The 21,966-nt window shown below is 41.2% G+C and overlaps 1 protein-coding gene across 30 annotated transcripts in view; it reads right to left on the bottom strand.

Annotated features, from left to right (window-relative positions):
• Positions 1 to 21,966, bottom strand: part of Erc2 (ELKS/RAB6-interacting/CAST family member 2) — an 860,860-nt gene that overhangs the window by 551,136 nt on the left and 287,758 nt on the right. For all 30 annotated transcript variants that reach the window (XR_010058279.1, XR_010058280.1, XR_010058281.1 and 27 more), the window contains one exon: positions 10,233 to 10,388. Coding sequence is in view for 26 of the 30 variants with exons in the window: in XM_063275106.1 (XP_063131176.1) it covers positions 10,233 to 10,388 (156 nt within the window). In the remaining 4 variants the exon portion in view is untranslated. The remainder of the gene's footprint in view (positions 1 to 10,232; positions 10,389 to 21,966) is intronic.

Here is a 21,966-nt window from a genome sequence, read left to right as displayed (position 1 = left end):
CTGTTGTTAATGGTTTCCTTCACAACTCAAGCTTTTCTTTAAATCCTTAGTTGGAAGTTTGGCTGGGTGGGGTCTTGTGCTGACATCACCACTCCCTTTATTCAATTGAGCATCTGGTCTTTCTTTAAACTGTGTCTCATTGAGTACTGGGCTTAGCTCCATTCCACCTTCTGATGCTCCTTTTCTCCTCAAACTGTACATTTTGCATTTTTCCATGCTCAGCTTTCATATTTTCATTACAGATCTGCAAAAGAGTGACCACTAATAACCATGCAACAGAGTTAATACCAGGCTGTCTTGAAATTTCTTCTGCCAACACCATTAATCCAAACTCTTCAATTTACCCTCAGGCAGACGTTTTGGACAGAAGCAGAAAGTGGGCCTATTCTTCCCCCAAAATATCACAAAACAGTCTCTTGGCCACTTACTAATATTATTTCCCTCTGAAACTTCTTGAGTTGGGCTCCTACAGTTCAAGTTGCCCTCAGCACTGTCTTTCATGCTCCTATGCAGGTGGCCTATTAGCCCCTACTTAAAGGGTCCAATCACTTTTTTAGTACAAAGTCCTAAAGGCTTCCCTATTGCTCCAAGAAACAGCATGGTCTGGTTCGTCACAACAATACTCAACTCCCGATACTAACTTCTGTTTTAGCCACTGTTCTACTTCTGCGAAGACACACCATGACCAAGACAACTCTTGCAAAAGAAAGGAATGTATTGGGACTTCCTTACGGTTTCAGAAGTTTAGTTCATTATCATCATCACAGGGAGCATGTCAGCACACAGGCAAACATGGTGCTGGATAAGAGTTCTGCATCCGGATATGTAGGTAACAAGAAGACAAGGACACTGGACTTTTGAAACTTCAAATCCCACCTCCAGTGACTACTTTTTCCAACAAGGCCATACCTCCTAATTCTTCTCAAATCCTGCCACTTGCCAATAACTATGTATTCAAATTTATGGGCCTATGGGGCCATTCTTAATCATACCACCCCAATATCTTAATCTAATTTTACCACATAAGACCAAAATATTTTTCCAAAGCAGTTCTGTTGATTTGTATGAACTCAAGCAGCTTGTCAATATGCCATCATCCTACAGTTCTACCAGTTTTCAGCTCACTACATTTTTGTCCACTGATAGGAGTCATGGGAGATGACCTTCAGAGATGACTTGATACTTCACAAATGTTACTTTTCCAAATCAGAAGTTGGGTGGGTCTCTTTTCCCATTCCTGAACTTGCTCAAAACAATGATTCTGACTCTGAATGTGATAAGATATCAGTACCTCTGTTCCTGCCCTAACCTAGATGACACCTGGTAGTTTCTGTCCCCATGCTCAAAGCCAACCAACATGGTATGAGTCTGGCCACCTTATGATAATCCCTGCCTCTGCCCTCTGCTGGAAACCAGTAACATAGTACACAGCTAACAACCCTGTGACAAGTCCACTATGTTCAACTGCACACCAGCCACATGAAAAGACCACTCAGGAAGAAGGGCCTGTCTTGTTCTAGGTCTCAAAAGGAAAATTTCCATCATGTCATCATTTAGTTTGACATCTGTTTTTCACATGTAGAAAAATAATGTTATTTACTAACAAACAGCGTAATTAGATCTTTGAAGATGCACTTTTAGGTTTGAGAAAGTTCTCTTTTATTACAATCATTTCAAAGGTTTCTTTAAATCATTAAAGATGCTTAATATTATCCAACATTCTGCCCCCATCCCATACATTTCTCCATTTAATATGTTACTGTAATGAGTAACATCAATGGAATTTCAACATTATCCATTCCTTGTATTTCTAGGAAAACTTCACTTGGTCATGATATAATGTTTTTCGATGTTAATGGATTCAACTTGTGGATATTCTTTCAGGATTTTTCATCTATGCATTTGGGTAGATTGCTCTGTTTCTGTTGTTCTTGGGTTTTGGTATACACTTAGCTATGGGAGCTTGTTTTAACACACACTGAGAACGTTTTTGAAAAAAATATTTTTAACTTGCACATTCATTAGAAAACATGAGCAAAACCATATAAAGCCAATATTTTTCCCTACAAAAACTCCACATTGCAAATAAATTTTCATATTTATTTGTAGAAAATTATATCTTCTACCAGTGGTATCTCTAGTTTTGTTTTCTTTCTCAAATATTTATCTTTAGTGTTTACTTCCATGACCTCCTCAGAAAAATGCCAAATTAAACCAACAAATCAGAGATCCAGTTGTGGAAGTGCTGACCAGGCAACTTCACTTTTGTTTTTTGCTTCATTTATTCTTGCTCTTATTTTTACAATACTTCCTTCTTTGTGCCTTTTTGAGTTATTCTACTTGCTTTTGCTTAAATTTATACATTGGAAATTTATCTCACTAATTTTCAGCAATTTTCCCTCATTCCCCCTTTCTGTTTGCTACATATGGTTTACGTTTACTGTGTGCATGTGTTCAGGTGTGTGCGTCCTGTACTCGTGCATGTAGATGTCACTGTCCCCACACAGTTCTCCTGCAATGGAACTCTCACTGAAACAGGAGCTTATCATTTTTGTGGTTTTCTTCCCACCTCTCAGTTAGGCCAGTTAGCCAGCCAGCCCCAGCAATCCTTCTATCTCTGCCAGCCATTTAGCCCTAGCACTGAGATTGTAGGTGCCAACAGCCACGCCCAGCTTTTTTACATAAATACGGAGGGTCCAAACTCAGATGTCATGCTTTCATAGTGGGGGCTCTTACCCACTGAGCCAATTCCCCAACACCCATTATTTCTTACATAAGACTTAAAACTATTAATTTCTTTTTTTATAACACCTTAGCTTGATGTCACTAATTCATTTTGCAGCACAAACATTAATCAGTCCTATTTTTAATTCCAACTATTTCCCTTTAATTCATGAATAGCTTACAATCCTATTTCTCAATATATTTTCAAATGTGTAGAGGTGTGTGTGTGTGTGTGTGTGTGTGTGTGTGTGTATGTGTGTGTGTGTGCACGCGCGCGCTTAATTGGATTAGCTTACATGGGGTGGGAGGAGATAATGTTGTTCTCCAAAGCCATAGATTACCCAGTGGAAAAATCCACTAGTATGCCGTCAGGAGTGCACTAGAAATGATCAAAATGGTGCAGGCTGCTACTTTTGTTCTTTGTCATTCATCATAGTGCTGAAGATACCAATGTCCTGTGGACACAGGACAAGGAAAATCAAGCTGGCATTAACCAGAAAGCCTCCTCCATGTTGGCTAGCTTTCATAGTACCAGAAGGATCTATGTAAGCTTTTTAAAGAGAAAAAGTCACAGTCCTACCTATCTGTGAATTCTCTCAGCTATAATAATAACCAGTATGCCAAGATATGCCCATGGGTGAAACATCAGCATGAATGCTTTTCTGGTTATATTTGAAACCCATTCCACAGGAGAAAATATATGCCTGGTACTACAATTATTACCAAGAACCCACAGTTGCAAAGTTCAAAGGCCCCAGGGGTAAAACCAGTACAAATATTTTGCCAATAGTATCAAACTGCCCTCTGTCCTCATCTCTATAACCACAGATTGGTGCAGCTCTCAGACCCTATCAGAAATTTCCTCTGTGGAGTGGATGAAGGTTAACACTGATGCTCACAGCTGATCCGAGTACAAAGAAAATGTATCTATGGAGTGCTCAGACACAAACAGGAAAACTATGTCACACTCCCTTCCCACAAGGCTCAGAGACTATCTTAGTTAAGGTTTCCTTGCTGTAAAGAGATAGCATGACCAAGGCAACTCTTAGAAAGAAAGACATTTAATTTGACCTGGCTAACAGTTTTAGAGGTTTAGTCCATTATTGTCTAAAAGCATGACAGCAAATAGTTCTGTTGTGTTTTGATTTTAATGACACTATATTTTAAAAAATATTTTTGTCCTGTGTGTGTGTGTGTGTGTGTGTGTGTTAGCATACATGTATACATGTATGTGGATACCCACAGAAAAAGATGTGAGACTCCCTGATTCTGGAATTAAAAGCAGATGTGAATCATGTGATACGAGTGTTGGAAACCAAGCCCTGGTCACCTGCAAGAGCACGCAGCGATCCCAGCTGCTGAGCCATCTCTCCAGCCCTGGGCCATTACTTCTGTACAGTTGACGTTTGTTCAGATTTACTTGTAAACTTATGACTACTTTTGCTTGTTACTCATTCTGATTTTGTCTTGAGCTTTGAGACAGGTTCTCATGTAACCCAGGCCACCCTTAAACTTACTATGTAGGCCAACACAGGCCTCCAACGTCTCCTGCCTCAGCCTCCTGCCTGCTGGGATTGCTGATGTGTAACACCACACACAGTGTTTGACTCTAGTGTTAAGGAGCACATAAGTAGATAATTATACATCAAACGTGGTGTTGATATACAAAAGACATAAGAAAACTTTCAAAAAGTCAGACCTAAGAAGATACTGCTCAAAGAGAACCATGAGAAACAACCACGGTGTGAAAACTGTTCAACATCACAATCACATCAGACAGACACGAGATATATTTACCTTCTTGCTATTCTGAGTAATGGTGCTAAGAACATTTATGTTCAGGAGTCTGTAGACTTAAATTTCCTTCTTGAATATGCCTTAGGAAAGAAGTTGTTAAGCTACAAGGTAACAAACTGTTCAGTATGGAGGAATTTGGTGGTGGGTGCTTTTGCTGTCGCTTAAGGCATCCCACAGCTCTGCTTGTCCTCGGATTCACTATATTCCAGAGGATAACCGTGAACTCATGATTCCCCTGCCTCTGCCTCCCACCATGCTGAGCTAGGGAAATTTTACAGTCTGAGACACTGTTCATTCCTACCAGCAATGAACAAAAGCTCTGACTTCTTTTGGGAACACACTAACATGTAATTTACCTGCCATTTAAATTATAGCCATTCAAGTGGGTGTCAAGAGTACCCCACTGTCTCCAATCTAATGATAAGGATATGCATCTTTAAACTTTGACATAGATTTTTTTAGCTATTCACAAATCATTTTTGACAAGTACTTTACATCTCTTATTTAATTTCTTCCACTCTGTTTCCTACTTTATTAAAAATCCCTTCTGCTGTGGCTGATCACAGGTTTCAACTAGTGGCTATACTTTCTAATCTCCCATTTCTAGATATTTCATTTGGTTATCGTGGACACTGCTTTGTATTTTTAGAGTCTCTTGATCATTCTTCATATTTCAATCATTTTTGTTTATTTAAATGTACAGAGCATACTTATTTCATAAGCCTTGTCATACAACTCTTAATTTATGAAGTCAATAACTTCTGGTTCTCTTTTCTAGTGTTTTGCTTGCAGGTTGTATTACTTAAAAGGAAAAAAAGAGAACTTTGCCTAGAAATATTCTTGATACTGACATCAGTCATGTGAGCATTCTGACCTTTCTTTCTACCAGTCCCTGAAACACATCCAAGCCAGGACCCTTTAAGCCTACTCCCTACCTGAAGGATCCTGATCTGTTTACACAGTTCATTCATGTGGGATCCAATTATGTCTCAGAGAAAAGTTGTTCAATTTCTCTTGGCTCCAAATTATAAAACAATTTTTCCTGGAGTCCCTTAGAAAGAGTGAAGGTACGTGGAATAGGGGGAATATTGGTTTCTCTTTGCACTGAGTGTTGCTCCCTGGAATCCCAGGTTTATGTGGTGCTGATAATAGCATTCCTGTGATGTGTCTCGTCTGAAGTAGCCCAACCAGAAAACTCCAATGTCCTTGTGACTGTGGAAACCAAAGATCAGGTCTATCCATTTGATAAATGGTAACATGAGTAAATAAGCTGTTCTCTACCTAAAACACATGATCCACCATGGCTTAGTTTTGGCCCGGGAGATTCCTTAATAGCTCCTACATTTTAATGCTTTTAATATATATTGCTCTTGGAATTTTGTTGTTTCTGGAAACAACAAGAAAAATGGCATAAACAATGCCTAAGTCACTCATGCAGCAGCTGAGCATAAACAGACTGGGACGCCTTGCCAGGAGTGAGGACCCTTCAGAGGGTTTTGGTTGCAGTATTTACCAAAGAGGCAGATGTGGTGATTAGTGTTGACTGGCAGCTTGACACAGCATAGGATGGGACACCCAGTGAGGAATTGTCTAGCCCAGGTTGACCTGTTGACATGACTGTGAAGGATTTTCTTATTTGGGCTTACTGAAGTGGGAAGACTAGCCCACGGTGGGTAGCACCATTCCCTACAAAGGTGGTTCTGAGTAGTAGGAGACTGGAAAGAGGCAAGCCGACCACACTCACCCACACATCATTCTTTCTGCTCTTCACTGAGGATGGGCCTAGCGGCTTCAAATTCTTACAGCTTTGACTTCCTTGCAATGATAGAGCAACACTCTGTAACTGAGAGCCAAATATGCCTTTCTCTAATTAGCTGATTTTGTTACAGTACTTTTCTCACAAAAACCAGAAAAGAATCGAGAGTAGCATGGATGGATGGAAAAACTAAAAACTGAAGGAAAACCACCAGGAAGAAGTCATGACATCCGTGAACAAGCAGATTTCATTGAGCTTACCAAACCGAAAGAACTGGTAGAGGACTGAAAAAACAATGGTCTTGAGAGAGATTCTGAATGTATCCGGGGGCTGGGGGGGAAGCAGGGGGCAGCATCCCAGTTAGGGATTAATGGGATATGAGCAAAGCATCACTGCTCAGGTTAGCTCTCACACCAGCAGCACAGTGCCTGAGCTTAGTAATCCTGAATCCATGCTCACTTTCCTGTAGAAAAGAACTGAGAGTTCCCTCTCCGGACAAGAACAGAACATAAATTGAAATTGAGATTACCTTAAGTGGTAATTACAACAAAATAAGCTTCCTTGTCACCCACAGGATTAGGACTATGAACCCCAAATCACAGACTGTTCAGCTGAGGCCCCACATATAGCTGGCACACATATAAAAGCCATCCCACTAACTATGGCTCCAGAGGTCATCAGCTCAGTGTGCTTCAGAGGAAGACAATGCTGTAGTATGAACTCTCACACATACCCAAGGAGAAAGTTTCTGCGGGGCTGGGATATGCAGAAAGGGATGTGAGGGAAAGCTTGGAATCCTCAGAAGAGGGTGAACGGGAAGGAAGAATGTGGCAGGTCCACACACACCTACTTTCCTCCACAAAAGTGGGCTGATGGTGATAAAGCTGCTTCAGTCTATAAATATTAAACAGGAGGTCTCTTCAGAATAGCTTTCAGACTATTATTGCCATGAGGTAAATTTCGAATAAATATTTATGCAGGCAATAACTAAGAAGGGCTTTTCTAAGGGAATACATTTTACAGGGGGGAAGAAAGAATCACATATTTCCAAAAATATGCCTTTTGCTTCTTTTACGGCCATAAACTCAATAAAAATAGAAAGTGATGCAATTGAACATCCTTGAGGACCAAGGCCAGGGAAGGCTTCTCTGTGATGGCCAGGAGAACAGCCCGCTGGAATTACATCACCTGCTCCAGATGAAGCCCATGCGGATATCAGGCACACTTCATTCTGTCTGAGACTTATTCCCCTACTTATAACTCTGACACAACCAACGTCCTAAAAGCCCCACCCAGCCAAGGAAAGCAGTCTTTCCTTTTCCCTGCAGATACAACCCCGGTGTCATGGGGTGGTGGGTTAGGAGGTTTGCCATCTGTCAGAGGTTTATAGAGTGTGTTAAGGGGAGATCCATAACAGCACAGGGGCACCTTTGACGAAGAGTGAAGACAGAAGGAACAGCTAACAGAAATTCTGTGTGAGTAAACAGACCGTATTACAATAAGAACAATGCCTTCTAGAGAAAGGGGATGCTATAGATTTTTGGAAAAAGTCATTATTTATATGCTTCCTTACATTCTCAGAGGTTTAACAACGGACCTCAAAGTAACTAGTGCTTGCCACAGCCTCTTAGGCTTGGGTTGCACAATCCAAAGTCTCTACCTTTTGTAGGAAGAGTGGAAATCTGAGGGTCCATCAAGGAAGTCTTTTAGGGAGCTCGTGCAGCCAGTGGTTATGTTTGGGACTTGCTAGGTTCAAGGACTTCTGCCATCCCAGTATATCTGACACTTCTACCTACATACCAGTTCAAAGTCTCAAACTCTGCTGTTCCGTTTTTACAGCTCGTCTTCCAAAATATGCTGTCCTGGCTTGGCTATGATGCCATATTTATAAAAAGTATAATTTAAGAGGAACAAAAACCAATTTAGGTCTTCAGTGCTACTTTTAAATCACAGGTATTTTCAGAGCCCCACCCATCCACCCACTCTATTTCCAGTCCTCAGGTCAGTATCAAACGAGGGTAAAGGGCCTCTTCCACAGCTAGCTCAAGTATTTCCCTGCCAACTGACAACAGGCAGCATCCCCAGACTTAAATAAGGAATCCTGTTCCCTCCTCACTGTAGGATAACCAAGAAAAGTCAATCAAGAAATAAGCAATAAATGTTTGGTCAGATCCAGCAACAACATGCTTTCAACCAGAAAACATAAAACTGACTCCTACTGGTACACTCCAGCTAAAGTTTATCAGTCTATAAGGAACATTTTTATGAGGTATAACACATTTTTATTTGCATTCATTTCAAAGCCCTTTTCCAAGTCAGTTCAACAATCAGAATTTCATCACTCTTATTAATTGGGTTATAGTTGGACAAGAACAATGTTTACAATATTTAGCCACTGTTTTTGAGCCAGACACCTAATTACATTTGTTTTAACTCTCATTTAATCCCTGGGAGCCATTTTCTAAGTCTGATGGTGCTGTCCCATTTTATAGAGGCAGAAAATATGGCTGGGTGACATAATTCTCCCCTAGAGCCTTCCTGCTGGCAAAGACAAGGTAGAGATGGACCTGAGTCAGCACAAGCCTTTAGTCAACACCTTCCCTGCATTGTTCCAACATCTTCTCTGTGTTCCCTGGTCTAGACTCTTTCTGAAAGCCTCTGAAGTAACTACCATGAGAAGTAAAATGGAACTCAAGAATATGTTCACATGCAGATGTGGCTAGCAGTCATCGCGACTTCTTGCTGAGGACCACGTGGATACACTATCCACCTGGACAGAGTCCACAATGCAGGGCGGCCTCAGCCAATTTTGTGCATTTTCAGCTGTGTAGGCTGCTTGAACACTCACTCAGTCTTCCAGTGCTAAGCTGCAGAGTGGGAAACAGTAATACCACCCTACACTTCCAGCCCTTATTCAAAGCCGTGCCTCTGACCTTCCAGTCCAGAGTGACTTGAACAATGTCTACAGATCACTTTAGGTCTGTGCCTGCTATACTGAAGCTCATCAGAAACAAAATGGCTTAACAGGAAAATAGAAAAAGCAGCCCAAAGTCTCAGAAGACCTCTTTGTGGCTAGTTATCAGCATAATGGCTGTGCATAGGCAGAACTGATCATTTCAGAGCCCAAAGTTAAATTTTAACAGATAGAAGCCAGTTCTCTGAACTGGCAATAGTGGTAAAAAGTAACTGGGGTTGGGGATTTAGCTCAGTGGTAGAGTGCTTGCCTAGGAAGCGCAAGGCCCTGGGTTCGGTCCCCAGCTCTGAAAAAAAGAACCAAAAAAAAAAAAAAAAAGGTAATGGAGCGGGTTATTCTAATAATACTCCCTAAGTATTGAAGAGTAACCAAGAGAGAGACATTAACACATCAGTACTGGGCGCTTTCTGTCTGGAGACCAGACAAAGCTGACTGGCTGCTTTGATGAACTAATCTCTGGGCATTATCAAAGCGGCTCAATGATGGATCTACTTTTCTGATCTCCATTTCACAAATAAAGAGACTCCAGCTTGGAAAGCTAAGCAATTTGACTAAATGAAAGCCCCAAGGCTTAAAATTATTCCTCTTATGCTAAAACCAGAATATGTTGAGATGTGGTAGCAGGCTAACGAGAATGATGCCTTCCGACATAGCACTGTCGAGGGATGGACAAGAAACCAGGCAGGACCACGATTCAAAAGAAAAGAGGGAAGGTAGCTGAAAACATGGGAGAGAAAAGACTAAAAGGCCTCTAACTCCTGAGAGAGAAACACAAAGGAGCTCAGCCCTGAACCTCAGGAGTAGAAGCCCCACTTAGGATCCCTTGGACCCCTTTCTGGATTAAATTTTCTCATGTCCTTTATTATGCATGTGTTTCACTTCACACGGGGCAGATTATGTGGGTCTTTGCAAAAGCAAGCAGGTAAACCCTAACCTTCTTCTCGCAATGAGAACATGAAAGACAGAGCCTCTGGGACCTACCTTGGTCTTCATAAACTTGGAGTGGCTTTTGTACACCTCGATCTGTTTGATCTCCTCCTCTCGGTCCTCTGTGTTGAGCACACCATTGGCTTTCAACATCTGGATCTCATCCTCGAGGTCCCGGATGTTCCGCTCCAGTGAAGCAATTTTTGTGTCCTGTTGATAAAAGGCAAAGAAAGTCGGAGGGATGTTGGTTTGATTTTTTTTTTTAAAGTTTCATCATTCCCAAAATAGAACTTGAGAAAGCAACTTTGGAATCGCAGAATTAGCTGTGCTGCAGAGATAGCCTGGGGTTCAGAAGGGATCGTGTTTTCAGATTGCAGGATCATGTCAGGCAATTTTTCAATGATCAGTGAACACTGTATGTCCATAATACAGGGGGAAACCTAGGTGTGTTTTACTAATGTCCAGGAACAAAATTACTGAGCAACAGTGCAAAAATAATCATATATATATATATATATACATATATATATATGTGTGTGTGTATATATACACACATATATATACATATATAGATGTATATGCATATATATATGAGATGTAGTCTCACATATGTGTGTATGTGTATAATATAAATCATATACATACATATATATATGTATATATATACATGTATATCTACAAGAACAAAAACCATTTTGGTAAAACAAGTGTAATTTTGGGACAGTTGACCAGGGTACACTTTTTAGTCCACTTATATACACAAAAGCAGTTGGTCCCTGTTTATTTCTTTGTATATTCTGTGGCTGTTTTAGTAGCCATGCTTGGAAATTAACTCTAAGAGAGAAGGAAATTCAAACTCACTAATGGAGAGGAGTCTCATCTCCAATACAGATATAAGTGAAATTAAATAACTGAATCCTGCCTTCATGAACGGTACAATAAATATTGAAAATTTATAACAACTGGAAATAATATATTACAACATCATGATTTATTTGACAAGCAGTCAGGTCCCTACGTGACCAAAAACCCTGACTACCTTGCAAGCCATCGCTAACCTACTGATTTACAGACTAGAGAAACTAGAAATATTACATTCAGATGTGGGATTAATTGAGAAAAAACACCCAGTGACAGACTCTATGCACAAGAGAATGCATAATAAGAAACGATGCTTGAGGAAGTATAGAAGAGAGGGCGCCCACAGGGCAAGCCACCAAGCACAACAAAAGAACATTGCACTAAACTTCCAGGATGAGAGGAACAGCCATGAGGATGGGCCCTTGGGATGATAGTAGTAGTCTTATCAGGAAAGACACTAGAATTCTCTGTTTCTCACTCACTTACTCTCTCTCCTCTACATGAACATAGAAAGACAGTACCCATCTGCAAATCATGAAAAGGCTCTTCACCAGAGCCCACGGGCTGGTGTCCTAATTTCACCCTGCCAGACCCCAAAGTCCTACTGGTGAAACTTCCAGTCAGGCTTGTTAAATCAGTGAACTCTAGGAGGCAGAGCCGGGTGCCCCATGTAGGGACTTGTTTCAGTTTTGAACTATGAAAAAAAGAAAGGGAGAGGAGAAAAAGCAGCAATAATAATCCAAAGGCTATAAAATCTAAAATTCATAATGCTCTTCAAAGTAAGCCATTTTACGTTAATAAATTATCCTAACTATAAATATGACAAATGTTCAAGGTTATTAAAAGCTTGAAAAGTTACAGGATGAGTATGATTGGCACATTGACTGATTGCCATGACAGCCTTAAGGTTGTATTTATACCAGAAAACACATAAAAAGATATCTGTTAAGACAGTAATCAATGTGGGCCGGCAAGATGGTTCATTGGTAAACTGATTGTCTTGCAAGCAAGAGGACTTGAGTATGACCCTCAGAGTCTACATTAAAAAAAAAATTGGGGATGATGGTGGGAGCACAATGGATCCCTGTGGCTTAGGCTGGTCAGCCTAACCTTTGTGGTTATCTCAGGCCACTGAGAGATCTGTCTTAAAAAATCCAAGAACAGCATCCAAAGAACTCCTGGGTATGTCCTTGGGCCTCCACATACAAGCAAACACAGGTGTATGCCCATTGTGTGAGTACGTGTTCATGAGCACATATGTGCGTGCATGCACACACACAAACACACACACACACACACACACACACACACACACACACACGTTCTCTTTCTCTCTGTTGAAATACAAATTGGCACCGATGAGATTTACAAGTATTTTAAATAGAACTAATGAGAGCTTACACAAGCTAAATGAAATCATTATAAGAGCTTCACTGTGTTAAACATGAGAAGATTCAACTTCCTTGCTTTTTCTTCTATAGAAAAATCTCCTGAGCTTTTTCAAGCTCCCATTTGAAATGATCATAGTTGTGTGTGTGTGTGTGTGTGTGTGTGTGTGTGTGTGTGAGAGAGAGAGAGAGAGAGAGAGAGAGAGAGAGATGTAAAACTGCAGTTCTCATATGATTGACACAATTTTTCTGATATGCACTGGTAAGATTTCAGGTCTCAACCATGTGGACAAAAAAGAGAAGAACCTTCCTTTGGTTTTGCTCTTAGTCTATCTGAGGCACCAGTTGGCAATAACCAAAACTAGCAACTCCTAAACAGAGAAGACACCTTTCAACCTGATATTACAGAATTATATCCTGTTGGGAAGAATCAGAATGGCTCAAGACAGTTTATTCATAGAACCAAGCTTCTAAATCTGCATACATCTGAGTTAAACGTTCGGTAAACCATAAAACAGAAAAAAATTTTCACTTCAATAATTTCTTTAAATTAACAACATTTTTCTCCTTTCTTCATAAACAGGCATCCCAAAATGCAAAGGGAAAAGGAAGAATGGGGGGAAAAAGGAATGGGTACTCTAGGAGATCAATTTATTCTGTCCTTATATGGTTCCTATATTAGAAAGCTACTTCAAGGGCAACAAAATGCATTCCCCTAACTCCTCAGCACAGAAAAGGCCAAAACAGACTTAAACCAGTGGCAAAGGACAGATACAAAGCACCAAGGTAGAGCTGGGGTTTGGGCTGTGTACAGGATGTTCAAAATCAAGACAGAGAGTGAGAGAACACATTCCCCTCCCATTGCAACGCCTCTGCTCCAAGAATCCAGGGAGAAGAAGTGTGTGACAGCCTACGCAAAGGACCATGGGCGTCCACATTACTCCGGGATGGCTGAAAGTTGCATGCTGACATTCTCTGAAAGGAGACACTAAATGAGCACGCACAGCAGCTCTAAGCCATGGTCTTCAACGAAGATGTAAAAACCCCTCAATGACAACATGGTATGATATCACCGGAGTTCTGGAAGGCAGAGATGCATTTACGCGTCAGTAGTCTGAACACTGTCACAGTTGCTAATGGCTCACATTTTAAACAATCTGTTAAGAGTTTTCAAACACACATAGATTGTTTCACAAGTAAGCATCCTCCAGGAACAAAATTTAGGGAGTGCCTCTGACAGAAACGGAGAAATAAAATATAGTATAGAACAACTTGTTACCCAAAACCTCCATGATGGGGCCCGGTGAGTGTGGGAAAGGCCTGTTGGAGATGTCGGTGCACATCAATGTCTGAAGCTCTGAAAAACCTTTCAGCAAAGGGTTCTGCTCAGGTTTCTCCAGGTTTATCACCGTCAGCCATCAGTTCTTGTAGTGACTTGGGCTATCAGGGATGGTTCAGTTGGTAAAGTGCTTTCCACATGAGCAGAAGGACCTGATTTTGGGCCGGCAAACACAGTGGCACACACTTGTAATCCCAGGGCTGGGGGAGGCCCAACCTTACGGGTGAGCTCTGGGTTCAGAAAGAGACCCTGACTCAAAAACCAAGGTGGAGAACAATCGAGAAAAACAACAGATGTTGTCCTCTGACCTCAATACGTGCACATGTGAGTACACACGCAAACAATTATATGACTTAATGAAATAACAAACCAAAGATTTGGATTTGCCAAGGGAAAATATTCTTCCCTTCTACCTGAGAAAATATAATCTCACTTTAAAGTAAGGAGGATTAAATATTCATATTACCATTCATATTACCAAGACTCATACTTGGCCACCAACTAAGTTTGACAGCACTTGCCTTTAACCCTTAAAACAATAAAAAGCCCTCCAGATGCTGAGGCCGGAGGATTACAAATGCAAGGCTAGCTTGGGCTGTGTAGACAGATATAGGAGAAGGGAAGTAGTAAGTAGTGGGGAAAAGTGGAAAAGGGGGGAGAGGAAGAGAAAAGGGGTATATAGAGGAAGGAGAGAGGAAGGAACAAAGGAAGGGACAGAGGAAGGGAGAGAGGGAGGGAGAAGGGAGGACCTGCAATGACGAGGCCAATCAATAGCAAAATAGACTCTGCTCAACCTGGATGCACCACTGACCCTTAGCTGATACTTTTTCAACAGCCAAGAGATATGACGCCCAGGAAGTTGTTTTGTTTTTATGTGAAATTTTGGCTATAAACTGTAGTATTATTTTAAAGTGTGGGGCTGGGGGCGTCTAAAACATGCTTGTTTCTGATCCCTGTTAGGGGAAACGTCCCATCTCCCATAAGTGATTCCTTCTCGTACATGCATAAAATAATGCTTGTAAAACTTTATGCCAAGTGTAGTTCATAGTTTCCATTTAATGATTTGAACAAAAGACCATTTTATATCCATCAAGCAAAATAAGTGCCTGATGTCCAAATAAAAATTAAGTCACAAGATTGTACTCCCAGCAGCAATGCTACTTCTTAACCGAACCATGAACATTAACAATGGTCGCTGAGTATCGCTGGAGTGACAGAGATGCTAGCTGAGCAGGAGTGCACAATAAGTTACTTTTTAAAAAGAATTCAGAGTTGTCTAAAATAGATACGCTTCAGACCGATATGTAACTCAGACCCAGGGAGTCTCTCACACACCCATCCATTCACTCAATAAGTGGACATTGATCTATTGAGCAGCGATCACTTTCCCAGGCACATAAGAGACCAGGTCAATCGAAACAAGACTCATGGGCATCCTTTTCTCCTAGGGAAGGGGTAGTCTCGAGCTCTGTTACTCACAAAAGAGCCTCCAATGAGCAGCAAGGGAGTTACCTGCAGTCTTTTCAGACACAGAATCTTTAGCTCCAACTCAAAATTACGAAATCATAATCTGCCTTTTCCCAAGATCCTAAGGTCATGGCAGCGCTCTAAATGACTGCAAAGGCTGACCAGGCAGCACAGAGGAGAGTAACCAATGCAAAGAGCCCAGAGCAGCTTACTGGATGAACATACATGGGTAAATAAAACCTCCTTTCAAAGGCTGCTTGACTTGGCACCTGGGAGCCGAAATGCTGCGAGTAGCCTGCCTGGCCAGCTATACCAGTCAGAACACCATTGTATCTTTCTGTGTTTGTCAAACATTATGTTCCCCTTAAGCAGCAAGAAACAGATTTCAACTCCTCTCTAGGAACTGAAGGCTGAAATGGCGAGTGGGTGGAACATTTAGAAAAGAAATATCAGTCACAAAAAAGTAACAATTATGTGATTTCTGAGCATAGAAATGTACTTTCCTTTGAATACAGTGGGAATAACGTGTTTCATTTGAATATCACGACAAGAGAGAATTTATAAACGCTTCTCACAGAGCAGGAAACTCACCATGGCCTATATCAGTATATAGGCATTGATCAACAAACAAATGACCAAACTGACTTAAAGAAGACATGATCTAATGCTCAGGAAACAGAACTACATAATTGCATTCTGTTTTATTTATAATAGACTTCTAAACTCTTATTACTGAATACCACAGAGGCTTAAGACTGCTCAACCTTTAAAAGTCATCTACTCACGGATAAAAACATAACACAGCAGCCTTGAGTCTTAAACTAGCGGTGTCTCATCCAACCTCCAGTATGACCTACAATATGACCATGGTCCCATAGCATATTTGGAGAAAAAAATGTATAGAGAGAAATCAAAAACTCATCTTCTTGGTCCTTACCAAATTATGAACAGATATAGAAAATGACAGGGCAGGCCAGGTTTCAGATGACACCAGTATGTCTGTTTATATAGGTATCTACTTCTTCATGGAGAAATGTACAAACACAGAATCAGGTTAAAGCCAATCAAAGGCAACCTGGCTGGGCACCACAGTATCATTTGTGTGCACTGACTCATTCTTAGGAAGCCTGTGCTTTGGGCTGAGGTCTTCCTGCCACCCTGACTCTGATATACACGGTACTGATGTCAGAGCATGAGGAAAACACTCACCTCTCGTGTTTCCAACTAGATACCATGTGGCTTTTGAAAGGATGGCCTCCTTATACAAATTTGTTATTGCTCTTAACTGACTTAAGTGTAACAAAACAAGCTAGCGGGGCTTGGGGAGACGGCTCATGTTAAGCGTATTTGTTGTTTTTGCAGAGTTCCTGGGTTAGATTCCCAGCACCCACACTTGGGTTCGTGGCCATCTGTACTTTCCACAGGCATGCATATGGTGCACATACATACATACACGCAGGCAAAATACTCATAACCACAAAACCAATCTTTATAAGTGTGTGTGTGTGTGTGTGTGTGTGTGTGAGAGAGAGAGAGAGAGAGAGAGAGAGAGAGAGAGAGAGAGAGAGAATGTTAAAAATCCAAACGATCTGCATAAGAAAGTAAAACCTTAGCCTTCAAGAGCCACAGACTTAGGTGTGGGTCTCAGCTCTGGCTTCTAGAGTTTGAGGTGATAGATGTACCCAGCCTCTCTGAATGTAGCACATGCTAAGAAAACTGTGAATGTCTATGATGCTTGGGTAAGACCTCCCGTACAGTACTTGCCACCACCACAACAAGAAGGCACTACGGTTGCCACATCACACTACCATTGTCTCTGTAAACTCTCTAGTTCAGTAGAAACGCAAGCCAAGATGGCAGCTTCTATTCCTACTACGCCTGGTCAGACTTAGTGGGCATGTTCCTACCTTGCCATGAGAGGAAGAGGAGGACAACATGGAAAACCTCTGGAACAGTAACCATAGTGGAAGCTTAGCTACTGCTTGGAGCTTTGTTTCTCTCGTTGGGGGGCTACTGTTGTTTTGGTTTTTCATCTGATCAGCTGATTTTCCTTTGGGTAATTGTATTTGCCTGTCTTGCTGGTTAGAGTGGGCTTTTAATTGTTTGGCTCTTTCCAGAAGCAAGAACCATGTATCTCAAGACTCAGTGACAGGCCCAGAACTTTAGCGCTAGCAAGGGCAATCAGGATCTTTTAAGAAAATGACATAAATAGATTTGAGACGCAAACACTCTCTCCTTTTCTGAGCATAAGGAAACATGGGTGTATGTGTACATTGATAACAGGCAACGAAAACCTGCCAGTGACAGATCTGGACTGGCTGGATGGCCCAAATGTGTAACTAAGGACCTGGGACTGTTTCCTGACCAACCTAAAGACTGGCTTCAGAGAAGGAGTTGCACTTTAGACACTTGGCCTACTCATGATCTTCCTTCCACACGGCGCTCTTTGTCTGAAAATCACAGAGTAAATTCATGAGAAAACAGTGAATGTGTATGGGAGAGATGTAAGGGATGGGAAGATTTCAGAAACCACTTCCAGATGAGTGCACGGGCCACACACACACACACACACATACATACACACACACACACGCACGCACACACACGTACACACACACACACGTACACACACACACACGTACACACACACATACATATACACACACGCACACACATACACACACATACATACACACACACGCACACACATACACACACGTACATACACACACACATGCACACACACGCACACACGAACGCACACACAGACACATATACAAAGAGCATTTGGATTCTAGATACCCATCCTTTGTGAAAAGCAGTAATAAAATGTGTCTCGAGAATGCAGCGAATGCTTTGCAGGGAGGATAAAAAACAAGGGTATCTCACTCTCCTCTGTTTCTTTTCCAATCCTCAGGAAAAAGACTGGTGAAAACGCTCTCTGGCCATGCAGCCAACCTAAACTTATTCTTCATGTTCCTTTTAGCCCTAGCCATGGCCTTGGTTGGGGCAGAGGCCTCCACAGAAACTCTAAAACATACCACAAGTCTCCCTGCGTTCAACCAGCTTGTTTCATGGAAAAAGCAAAGACAGCAGAGGAATTCAGCCCACACCATCGCTAGTGTGGCCTGATGGATGTGGAAAGGGAGTTGTGCCTTATGACATGGTACACTGTCATTACCGCAGCTTGAAAGGGGAAGTTCACATGAGGCCTGTGGTTGACTTCTCGACCCTACGGGTAGCGTTGCACTCCAGGAAGGAAATTGCAGCCCCTAAATAAACAATAGGCTGGGCAGTGTGCAACAGCAATGGGGCAGGCAGTGGCTGCGCTGTGCTGACCAAGACACAAGACAAAAAGCTAAAGTGACAAGAGCAAGGTGAAAAAGCGAGGTGAGACTCAGACATAACAGAGACATCTTTTGAGAATCTTAATTACTAGCATGAAGCCTCCAAACTTGGTGGAATTTTTAAAGCAGGACACTTAACTCCAATCTTTTCATTTGCCAGATGTTTGGAAGCAAGGGATGGATGTCACCGGCCATTTATTATAAGCCATTATGCTCTGGTGATATTCCCTTATTTTTTCTCCACTGGTTTGTCCTTTCAAAGACATTTGAAAGCCTTTTCAACATGCAAAGCATGACTGTGTCTCTGCCTAAAGAAAGCTTATTTAACTCTGTTTCTCTGGAGGTCTTTACTCAAATGTTGCATTTTTTTTATTTACAGGCAAAATTCAATTTTCAGATTAAAAGAGAAGGAAGGGGTTAAGAGAGTAAGGTTCCTTGAGTATCAATTAAATACCAGGATCTTTCCTCTGGAATCTTCACAGTCAAGTCAAGGAAAACAAGAGTAATATCTTAAGGATTTGTGATGGTCTGTTGTTGATAACAGGTACTTTTTGGGAAATGTGTGTTGTTTTGTTTTACTTTAGGATCTGAGGAATTTACAGGTGTCTGTTATCATCACACATGTTGTTATGTTGTTGTCCTAAATAAGAATTATACTTCATCCTGATCAATGAAACACATTTGGAAGCATGACCATTTGGGGGGGGGGGGACAGTGGTGGTACCTATTTTATATGCCATAACCTCTTTCCGTGTTATAGCTGTGGCATCCTGGTGAGCCATGAGACTGAGGTAGAAATACTATTTGAGTCTACTTCAAAGTCTGTTTGGGAATCCTACTGGGACACCTTCTCCAAGAGAGCATTAATACATCTCTACCCCTTACATTATAAAGTTACTTAAATAAAGCAAACATTAATACTTATCAGACTGATCACTCCTTTGGAATATTCATCTCTAAACCTAATAACTGGAGGATGAGCTGTGATACACAGACCCTAAAATTCACCCATTTGATTCGGTGGTCGGGTAAGCATTGTTACTCACTAACTCTACACCATTTCATGTCCTAGAGCTCTGTGCCCACTAGCAGGGGCTCATCTGGCTCTTTTCCCCATAGCTATTGGCATTTGCTCATCTTCTGTCCCTAGTCTGTCCACACTGGGCACTTCACATGATTAGAATCAGGTAACAGAGGGTCTTTCGTGACTCGGCTTCCTTTATTTACAGGAATATCTTCACGGTCCTCTGGGTTGCTGCATGCATCAGTCATTCGTTATTTCTTTTTGCTGAGTAACATGTGACTGTGTGGGTACCTCCAACTGGATTTCTTCATGATGGACACATTAGTGGTTTTACTTTTGCAAATATGAGGAATGGCAGTGACACTTGTCTTCAATTTTGCCCTGTGTGCCTAGATGTAGGATTTCTGGGCCATGTTTAGGGTTTTGAGGTTGTGCCCAGCAGCTTTCGAAATGCACCCCACCCCTCTACATGCACCTGACCTTTCCAAATTTTCTACATCTTTTTCAGTGTTCCTTATTTGGTTTTTGTTTTAGTCATCCTATGGGGGGGGAAGGAGCTAATCTAAATATAATTTTATTTACATTTCTCTGATGACTAATGATGCCTAGGTTCCTTTGATGTCCATGTTGGCTACCTGATTACTTTTCTGGAGGTCTGTTTAAGTCCTTTGTCTAATTTTTAATTGTGTTCTCTGTTTTCCATAGTTGAGCTTTCTCTCCTTTTAAGTGAGCATTTTATATAAAGGTAACATATATTGGAAGTAACCCAACTCATGCTATTTTTCGCACTTATGGTAAATTATCACCAAGTAAGTGCTGACTCAGCATATGCCAACCAGCTCACACATCCAGGCACGAGCACCAGTGCCAAGGTATTTTTCCCTGACTCTCGGTCGCCTACACTAAATTAGCCGCCATCTGGGTATTTCACACCATTAATTAGTTTTGACTGACACAAAGAACATCATGTTGTTCATGCTCTTTTGGATCTGGATTCTTTCAAATTGTTTTGTGGATGTTAATTGTGTTGTCACATAGAGCAATAGCTACTTCTTGCTGTACAGCCTTCCATAGAATGAATCAACTAGGTCTTGCACATCATTGTTAAGAGTTGTAGATGATCTGGGTTTGCTAATGTCATCATAACTGTCATTCTTGTACAAATTTCATTTCATAACTGTTAATAGAAGATTGACTTTTAAATATGAACCAGACGTTTGGCTAAATCTTAACATTTTAATATAAACACACACACACACACACACACACACACATGTGAAATTTCCTGTACTTGCAATCATTGTCTCTAAATTACAAAAAATATGCCTTTATTAATTTATTTCTAATTCTTAGACTTGTAATGTTGGACTTCCAAGCAATTGACACTCCTACCTGCCTCCGGTACTGTGGTGAAAGTGATCAACTGTTGGTGTGAAATGCACCTGCTACAGCTTTCTTGTAGCTCCTGGATTAAGGCAACCCCTCACGTGTAATCTCAAGGTGTTTTTGAAGGTGTTTCGAAGGTGCTTTCTCTGTGTCTACTCAAGACATCTACAAGCTTTCTTTATACTTTGCTATGGAGAATAGCACTGGTATCCAGATCTTAGTTCAGTTTTGCCATTTCTCTTGCCATCCCTCATTGCACTCATTTAACTTAGATATTTCCCACTGGGGTTTATTCAGATCATTACTTCCAGTGCTTTGGTTGGGCCAGACAGAAACGTGGAGCTTAAGTAGAACACATACAGGACAGGCAGTTCACCCTTCCATTCCATTTAGAAATACTTTTCCTATGATCCATCTAACTCCTTCCACAAACATTTGGTACAGTTCTCTTGCATTTGGGTTCTGAGAGGTTTCATTGGCTTGGTAGTGAGTTTTTAAATGACATCACGACTGTCTGTAGCCTCTAGGACTCTTGGGTATTCTATTTCTACTCACACAGTTTTGGCAGGTTGTATTTTTAACAGAATTTAGTCATTGACCTAAATTTTTCAATTTTGTTATCATGAATCATTCATTAAATATCCCCCTGTTTACGTTTTAAGGTTTGGAGTGATGTCCCCATTCCTCCTGCTTTGGTTATTTGAGCCCTCTCTCGTGTTGCCGAGGCTTCTAAACAGGATCTGTCATTCTCGTGAATCTCTTCTGACAGTTGGTACTTGGCTGTGGTGCTCCTAGCTAAAAAAGGCTGACATCTTGGTTCACTAATGTTGACTCTTGTTTTTATTTTTCTTTCCTTCTACTTCCTTTTGGTTTCTCTTTCTTTGTTTCTAGGCTTAAAAAGTCTCCTCTCAAGCTTGTGTCAGCCTTCTCATCTTCACTCTCACAGTCTTCTCTGCTTACAACCCATAACCCAACC

Source organism: Rattus norvegicus, chromosome 16, assembly GCF_036323735.1.
Source record: "Rattus norvegicus strain BN/NHsdMcwi chromosome 16, GRCr8, whole genome shotgun sequence".
Classification (NCBI taxonomy): Eukaryota; Metazoa; Chordata; class Mammalia; order Rodentia; family Muridae; genus Rattus; species Rattus norvegicus.
The sequence above is the reverse complement of the archived record's forward strand: the minus strand, read 5'-3'. Positions and strand labels throughout refer to the sequence as shown.